Below are 9,477 nucleotides of genomic sequence, written 5' to 3'. Positions count from 1 at the left end.
TCGCTTTGATTAATTAATGTAGTAATTTTCAGTTGTGCGTGTACTTGTGAAAAAACGTGAACCAACATCTGAAGCCACATTGAGTTAAAATGTATGAAGCAGGTATTTTACTAGCAAATCATGTCGGTGAGCAGTGCAACATTCCGTGCGCCCAATTAACCGATGCCTGCAACAGGGTATGTTATGATCTGAGTTAAGCTCGAATCAAGATAACCTCGGAGTGTCGAGGAACTCATTGAAATTTTTTTTTTATTTTTTTGCCATTTCCAGCAGCGATAGGTGTAGTTAGTCATACATGCAGACCTGCTTAATCATTTATGAGTCAGATTTCCCACCTAGGATCATGGCATCTGGTATGTAGCAGTCCATCCCTGCACGTGTCTCGAATTTTCTAGCACGCAATACTGAAATATTTTCTCTTAATACACTTTTAGTGCACTTATTTAAGAGTGGTACAGAAATAATAATTTAGAATCAACCATGCTTACTGAATTGAATTTAAGATCAACGTTCTATTTTGTGTAATCTTTTAGATGCTGCTGTTAGTATGGACGTCTCGGACAGAATACAATTGTTTAATTTTCGACATGTTGAATGTTCTGTCTCTTAAGAGACAGAACATTAGTTATTTTTATGCAGATTATGAATGAACATGAAACTTTAACTGATTTGCACTTTTATTATTGCATTTTATGTAATTTTAGCGATGTAATGTAACTAATGTTGTTCTCATTTCTCGTATCCGCGGAGTTTCTAGAAACGAAACTCGCGACCGTTATAGCCTGGCGCCCGACTCTTCTAGAACCTTCTGCAATGCATCTTCGAACGCATTCGTTGGTCTAGATTCTTCTCGACCTTTTTCTGAATCCATATTTCTTCTTAATTGTGATTTATGATGACACTTGAATGGAAAAAAATGAACGGCATGGAAAGAAAGAAACGAACGGTTACTATTTGAAATGATGAATGATCAAATAAATTAATAAATACATGCCAAATTAAAAATGAACGAGAGCCGCGAATTAAAAATTAAATTTTCCTACCGTGGATCACGAGCCTACTAGTGCTTACCGCATAGTACTAAGCGATACAGCAAAATTAGAATCGAAGTTATATCTCGTATATTTACTGAAGAACTGTTGAAACTCTTTTTCGATCAGTATAGGTACTGTTAATCGTCACTCACTGTGCAGAGACGAATCTACTGCCCTAAAATCATTTACTGGAATAATTATTAGCAGGTGTACATGTTGAAGAATTCGTTATTTTGTGATGAAGAAGCATTTCAGATTTTTTTAATTTTTTGTGTGCAAATATATTACGACGCACGTTGTCATTTTAGTGTTGGTGCACAGTCATGCTGATTATGAAACATTGAATTAATTTGTTAGCTGTAGGATCATTCGAAAAATTCTATACTTTTGTTGCCATTACATACAAAAATTCTATCCAGAATTTGTTCGTCTCTATTAAAGTGAAAATATATCGGGAAATTTTAATGTTATTATGATGTCTGTCGTAGTGCTGGTGCATGTGTTAATGAACTTACTATTAGTCTCTGTTATCTGATATATAATGCCATAACAATATTATTACATCTGAGCGAAATAAATATTCAATTGATTTGTCATTGCGGTTTAACGACGTAAGATTAATATTTTATTTATTTATATTACATGATGTGACCAACGGCAGAATTTTTCATATCGCAAACAAACGGATAAAAATTATTTTACATTTTAGAATCTAGAATAATATGTATACCTATAAATACGATTAATTCATAAATTCTCACAGTTTTTATTGAAGTGTAATTTATCAACGACGGAAAATTTTCGAAATTCTAAATGAGCAACATCAATTAGAGTCATCTACCATTCTAAGCAGATCACATGAAAATTTATTCAAAGTGTTAGAATAAATTCGGCTAACGTTGCTTACCTACTTATGGATATAGGATTTAGAAAGATTTCTATTGAACGTGCAACAAAAGCTTGATAACCTATCGACCTTAGAATTTTTTTCAAATCATGGTGAGTTTGCTAATTCCGATGCTTTTTCGCCTAATACCGGGAACGCAATGTGATTCCTTGTCGATATGGAATTTTACATTTCTCAAATACAAATTTTGTTTAATGCTGACTGCAAATGACGTAACCACTTCTAATGCATCTCAAAACATCTGGAAACATCCTCTACGTGCGACGTCACTCTAGAGTTTTCGTTTAATAGAAACTTCTAGAAAACTGTTCCCCGCAGCGGTGACTGCTATATAAACAGCGTGCTGGTCAGGCGGCAGTTAGATACCAATCAGCTACCCAGCGAGTAAAGTGAAGCTACCGAGAATTGAACTGTGACTTAAGGATACGCAATCGCTACGTATCGAAATTCTTGACGACAAACTGTCAATAACGCTAATAATTTCGTGAGTTTCTCGATTGAGTGGAGCATCTCCATCGTCAATTGCGAGTATCGGGTGTGTGAAGAGGAAATCAGATCTACAGACACAGACGGCTTAAACGAGCTTTCAGGTAATATATCTATAATAATTATTGTCTGTTTTCGATTGATATTCGTATAAATCTGGTGCTTGAATTGTTATTGGATTTCTTGTAATAATGTTCATTGCATGGAAATCACAGCGATGGCAAAAATGTCTATCTTGGTGCTATTTGAATGTTGCGTTGTATCTACCCGTAACCTTTGTATTGTATGAACTGTGTAGGATTGTTTGGATTTTATTCTTACAGCTGCTATCTCTGTGTGCAGATATCTGTACAAAATGAAAACAAAGACCGCGACCGCAGTGGGCATTGACCTGGGCACGACCTACTCGTGCGTGGGTGTATTCCAGCACGGCAAGGTCGAGATCATCGCCAACGATCAAGGCAACAGGACAACTCCTTCTTACGTCGCCTTCACAGACACTGAAAGGCTCATCGGTGACCCTGCCAAGAATCAAGTCGCCCTCAATCCCATCAACACAGTTTTTGATGCCAAGAGGCTTATTGGCCGTAAATATCACGACCAAACTGTTTCCAGTGACATGAAACACTGGCCTTTCAAAGTTATTGATGTTGATGGGAAACCCAAGATCAAGGTGGAATACAAAAATGAAAACAAGACATTCAGTCCTGAAGAAATATCCTCCATGGTTTTGATGAAAATGAAGGAAATAGCTGAAGCTTATCTGGGAAGCGCCGTTAAAGACGCTGTCATCACTGTGCCTGCTTACTTTAACGACTCCCAGCGCCAAGCAACAAAGGATGCTGGCGCCATCGCTGGCTTGAATGTGCTCAGGATTATCAACGAACCCACAGCTGCAGCCATCGCCTACGGTCTCGATAAGAAGGGAAGCTCAGCAGGTGAACGAAATATCCTCATCTTCGATTTAGGCGGCGGGACTTTTGATGTCTCCATCCTGTCAATTGATGATGGCATTTTTGAAGTGAAAGCAACTGCCGGGGATACTCATCTTGGAGGCGAAGACTTCGATAATCGTCTTGTAAGCCACCTTGCTCAGGAGTTCAAGAGGAAGCACAAGAAAGATATCTCGGAGAATAAGCGGGCTTTGAGGCGATTGAGAACTGCGTGCGAACGAGCTAAGAGGACTCTATCCTCGTCTGCACAGGCCAGCATTGAGATTGACTCGCTTTTCGAGGGCATCGATTTCTACACGTCCATCACCCGCGCGCGATTCGAAGAAATGTGCTCGGACCTCTTCAGAGGAACACTTGATCCTGTTGAAAAAGCGCTTCGCGACGCCAAAATGGACAAGGGACATATTCACGAAATAGTCCTAGTTGGTGGCTCTACCCGAATCCCAAAAATACAAAAGCTGTTGCAAGATTTCTTCAACGGAAAAGAGCTTAACAAGTCGATCAATCCCGACGAGGCGGTTGCTTACGGGGCAGCTGTTCAGGCTGCCATCCTTAGTGGTGACAAATCAGAGGCAGTCCAGGATTTACTTCTCCTCGATGTCGCCCCATTGTCAATGGGACTCGAGACAGCAGGAGGAGTCATGACTACCCTCATAAAGCGTAACACTACCATTCCTACTAAACAGACTCAAACCTTCACTACATACTCTGACAATCAGCCCGGTGTGCTCATCCAGGTTTACGAGGGCGAGCGCGCCATGACAAAGGATAATAACCTGCTCGGCAAGTTCGAGCTCTCCGGCATCCCACCTGCTCCTCGTGGCGTCCCGCAGATCGAAGTTACTTTCGACATCGACGCCAATGGCATCTTGAATGTTTCTGCTGTTGACAAGTCCACCGGCAAGGAGAGCAAAATTACCATCACCAACGACAAAGGTCGACTAAGCAAGGAAGAGATCGAGAAGATGGTACAAGACGCTGAAAAGTTCAAAGATGAGGATGATAAGCAAAAAGAAAAGATTTCTGCCAAGAATTCGTTGGAATCCTACTGCTTTAATATGAAGTCAACTCTTGAAGACGACAAAGTGAAAGATAAAATTTCTGAAAATGATCGCAAGAAAGCCCTGGACGCGTGTGGCGATGCTCTCAAATGGCTGGATGCTAACCATTTGGCAGAGAAAGAAGAATTCGAGCATAAACAAAAGGAAGTGGAAAAAGTGTGCACTCCCGTGATCAGCCAGCTCTATGGAGGAGCTGGGGGGCCCATGCCCAACGGTGGCATGCCCGGGGGATGCAAATCAGCTGGCGGACCAACAATCGAGGAAGTGGATTAAATATTAAATTATTACATTTGAATGTATTATTTGTAAATGTTGTGTTGGTATCAAATACTTTATCTAGAGAAAATTATAATGAATTGTAACTTATTGACGTGCATCATGATGACTAAACGGGTATCTGGAAATTCAATCTGTTCATGGAGAGTCATAATGTAATTGTCTAGAGTAATTGTATGTTGATCTGTAACTATCTTGTTGATCGTGCTTAGTATAGTTGATAGCTTGTTAGTGATGAATTTGTACAAATAGTACTATTTTTATTTAATTTATTATTAAATTCTCCTAGTTACAGTCAGAGTGAGTTGACACCCTTGTATAAATAATCTTGTAGGTTATATATAATAAAAGTATTAAATTGATCGCTCTCTTTTTTCTGTCCTTGGACTCATTGCCGAAGTAATGATGAAACTTGAAGTAATGATGAGTTGAATTCGCATGAATCAATATTTGCTCATATAGATCTTTCATTATCAGGTAGTGATCAGTACACAATTATTTAATGGGTAGTCCGTAAATGATGAGATGAAGATCAAAAAGTGCGAAGAAATTACGGCAGGGGCTACGGCAGCCGGACTGTCGTCCCTGTGAGGGGCTACGGCAGCCGGACTGTCGTCCTCTACGGCAGCCGGTCTGTCGTCCCTGTGAGGGGCTACGGCAGCCGGACTGTCGTCCCTGTGAGTTGCTACGGCAGCCCGTCTGTCGTCCCTGTGAGGGGCTACGGCAGCCGAACTGTCGTCCCTGTGAGGGGCTACGTATGAGAGTATCAAACCAGATATTGCTCTTATTGTATCAGTTTTGAGGTACGACTAGGGCCATTGCCGTCTTCATTTCTGTTGCCGTTCAAATTAGAAGTATTGAACATGCTTGTTAACTTATGAAATATATCAGCTCATATCATTTCTTAATAGTTATACCGTTCATTTTTCATTTCAGCGCTAAATTCGAGCTTCACCTCCGAGATTATTTTACACACTCTGAGAACGAATAGCGGTTTTCCAATAAATTCAATTAAAACGGTCATATTTGCGTTATTTCCTTTTAGGGCCTCTACTGTATGTGCAATTGTTTTGTTTGATTAATTAATTGTTGATTAATGAAAAATAATATTTAATAAAGGTAGCGAAACAAAGAATTGAATAGAGTCTCATCTGAAAGTTTTATTAACGAAACGATAGTTGTGCTGAATGAAAACGACCGGGTTTAAATTATAATGTTTTTGCACCAGAAGTTTGATTGGTTTAATCAATATTTTTGTTCATTTATTTACTTTTTATCCATATTTTTGATAAAATCGAATATTCATCATACGATAATACGTTAAATAAGTGCGTACAAAAGCAATAATATGTAGGGCCGGTTCAAGAGGCGAAATTACATGCATTAGGTATGTAACAAGGGCCCTTTACATGCGTTAACTCAAAGGTTTTAGCGGAAAGCTATCTTAAACAACACGAGGTCGTCACCAAAATTTCACAATGCCACCAACTTCGAACCTTTCCTTCGCGCGCTTTTAGTTCTCTAATGCCAACTACCTTAACCTACACTTAATCTATGTGGATGCTAATACGATAACATGAAAAAATTTCTTATAGCCAGGGATGTTCCAGTGGTTTTATTCATCTGTACACTACAGTATATATAGAGGATCATTGCTATTCCATTGCTTGTGATCAACCGTGCTAAGCTGCAGTACATGCACATCCAATTGCAGTCAGGGCCCAAGCGCCATCTTGGGTCAGCAACTTCCTCTGGATTCTCCGAAAGAAGGTATGATTATCTAATGTGAATTGGAATTTTTATTGTTATATATACTGTATCAATGTGTGATATTGTATGCATGAATAACACGTTTATGAGTGGAGGGTAAATGCTGAAGTCGGAGACTGAATAAATCTATTTTTCAGCATTTTTTTAAAATGATGAAAAATTATTTTTCACGGCTAAAAATGATGGAAAAATTGGATTCTACACGGATAAAAAGCTAAAAAAAAAGGATTCCCACGGAGAAAAATGGCAAAAATGGGTTCTCCATGGATAAAGATGCTGAAAAATTGGTTCTTCATGGATAAATATGGGAAAACTTTCGAGTTAATTGAAAAAGTCATGAATACTAATTCCATTTTAGAAACGGTAGAACTTATACTGGTGAAATTATTACAGACTCTTCGCCGCTTAAAGAGAATAAATTTCTAGGTTTGGGAGAACTTTCGAATCGAGCTTTGAAAGTTATGATTGCTAATTCTATTTTTGAAACGGCTGAACTGACACTCGTGAAATTAAAATACACTTTTTGCCGCTTTCAAGTGAATAAATTTTTAGGTTTGGGTGAACTTTCGAGTTGAATTTAGAAATGTTATGAATGCTAATTCTATTTTAGAAATGGCTGAACAGATACTCTTGAAATTATAACAAACAATTTGCCGCTTTAAAGTTAATAAATTTCTAGGTTTGGGAGAACATTCGAATTAATTTTAAAAGTTATGAATACTAATTCTATTTTAGAAACGGCTGAAATAATACTCTTGAAATTAGAACAGACGCTTTGCCGCTTCAAAATTAATTAATTAAATTAATTAATTAAAAATTTGATGAATTTCAAGGTTTGGGGGAACTTTCGAGTTCATTAAAAGCCATGAATACCAATTCCAATTTAGAAACGACTGATTTGATATCCGTGAAATTATAGCAGACTTCTATATCACATTGCTCGGCGTGAGTGCGCGCAGCCAAATGAGGGGGCGCGATAGCAACTGACCAGTCCTATACAACTCCTGCCCATATGCTCAGCGGCCCTAGAATAAAGATTGCGAGACGTCATCCCGACGTACGCAGATGCACATTGTGCACAATAATATTGATAAAACAGGGACGATCGCAAATGAATAGGGAGCATATCTCTGTATCTAAAGAAAGAACCGATTTTGAAATTGTGTACCAGCACAAAATGAAGATTGACATTTTGGAGGTATCTATTAAACAAGACTTTTAACTCTCATGACATAGCTTCGGAGGCATGGCTGAAATATGGAAAAGAACAATAAATAACATTCCTACTATCGCGCTCGTGAGCAACCTCACTGTATCGTAAACACCAAATTTGCCGGAAATCCATTAAGCGAGAAAATAATGCGTAAAAATTCAAATCAGCGTGCAAAGCATGTTACTTGTTGCAGTTAACTAGACAATGGTCTTGCTTAATGGAAAATTATCATCTGCAAAATTAGCAAATAATGTAAACAATTCTGCAAAGCGTTGGATTGCTGGCAATGGTGTTACTGTAATTAACATTAGTGCTGGAACAAGACAAGAAACAGATGGCATTGTTAAATACTAATGCATCAGACAGATTAAAATCAGGTAAGTAAGCAAATGCAGTAAGGGAAATGCTACAACCTAGCTTAATAATGCCTCCCTGTCACACCGCCTCTGCCGAAGAATGGCTACAGACACCCTGTCAAGAGATTGTGGAAAGAATTTAACTCGTATTCTCGGATTACAATGTATGCTTTCAATAATCTGTACGCTGGTATCAACTTAAACATAGACGATGTAATTAGGCAATTTTCAGTAGAATACGTTCAATTCACAAAATAAATTGGTGCTAATAATCAAACCTCTAAAAGTGTACATTTACGTATGGTTTGCAAGATAATAACAAAAAGTACGAACTTTTTTAAAACATAGTCTGCAATGAACAACTGGCAACAAACCAAGTGGAAATTCATCGCTGAAATGTAGTACCAACACTGCAATGTAACTGTATAGAAACACTATGAGCTGATAAGTTACGTAAGTCAACAATTTTATTTAATATTTTAAATTTGAACGGCAACAGAAATGAACACGTCAATGGCCCCAAGTCATACCATGAAACCTAACTGACACGACCTGTCAGTATTCACTACCTGTCTTTCTAGCGAAGTAACATTTATTTTAATGCAAATTTACTTTTATTAGCCTCCCGCCCAACTTATCTCTGAAACTTCTGAATTAATTACTAACTTCCAATTTCAGTTAACCTAATGCTATTATTAAGCAGCCAGAAGGGTTGCAACTTCGTGCTTATTGTGATTTTTCTTTCATCGAATCTATAGTCTGGCATCGCTGGCCGTCAATATCGGATTCTCTGCAGCCACAATCCCTGCTACTCGCTTTGTAATTTTCTACTCTGCGGTTCAAGTTTATGAAGCCGTCCGTATAGGATTACCCCGATGGCAACGTTAGGATAAGGTCGGGACTTTCCTGCTATTGCAGCATGCAGCAAAACTCTTACGGTTAACTGAAGAACCGGTTCTACTCTAAACAAGTCGGGAGAAGAGCTTTAAGCTCGCTCGTAAAATTTTTTCAAAAATATTAGCATCAAACTTCTCATTCAGATTTGCCTTCAATTGAAATTTCATTCAGTTTAGTATCTCGGTTGCAGTTATTTGTTCCATTCATAATTTTTTAAGCTAATAAAATCACATAAAACTAATAAATAATAAAAAACTAATAATAAATATTAATAAACTAACTCTGCTAATAAATCACATGAAACTAATAGTTTTATGTGATTATACATAGTTATCCAATAATAATTGAGCTGTAAGTGCTATATCTATGTTTATGAATTCTGACACATTGATTGATAGCTGGTAATAGTACTTAACGATTGATGATCATATTAATTAATTATTGATGACTGATTATTCTAGTGATTGATGATTGATGATCGTATTAATTGATAATTGATGACTGTAAGGGTATTGGTATCCCGC

At 37.9% G+C, this 9,477-nt stretch overlaps 1 protein-coding gene across 1 annotated transcript; it reads left to right on the top strand.

The window, feature by feature from the left end:
- The first annotated feature begins 2,313 nt into the window (after nucleotides 1-2,313).
- On the top strand, nucleotides 2,314-5,079 carry LOC108668372 (heat shock 70 kDa protein cognate 4). Its single transcript, XM_018155572.2, has 2 exons — nucleotides 2,314-2,531; nucleotides 2,770-5,079. The coding sequence occupies exon 2, from the start codon at nucleotides 2,783-2,785 to the stop codon at nucleotides 4,712-4,714; it is 1,932 nt and encodes a 643-aa protein (XP_018011061.1). The 5' UTR covers nucleotides 2,314-2,531; nucleotides 2,770-2,782; the 3' UTR covers nucleotides 4,715-5,079.
- Nucleotides 5,080-9,477: the final 4,398 nt, after the last annotated feature.

The sequence above is a fragment of the Hyalella azteca genome, unplaced genomic scaffold (genome assembly GCF_000764305.2).
Source record: "Hyalella azteca isolate HAZT.00-mixed unplaced genomic scaffold, Hazt_2.0.2 contig7573, whole genome shotgun sequence".
NCBI lineage: Eukaryota > Metazoa > Arthropoda > Malacostraca > Amphipoda > Hyalellidae > Hyalella > Hyalella azteca.
Note: the sequence above shows the minus strand (reverse complement) of the source record. Positions and strands in the feature narration are given on the sequence as shown.

What these genes read in the sequence shown, in the direction of transcription:
- LOC108668372 (XM_018155572.2), top strand. Translation starts at nt 2,783, where the DNA reads ATGAAAACAAAGACCGCGACCGCAGTGGGCATTGACCTGGGCACGACC.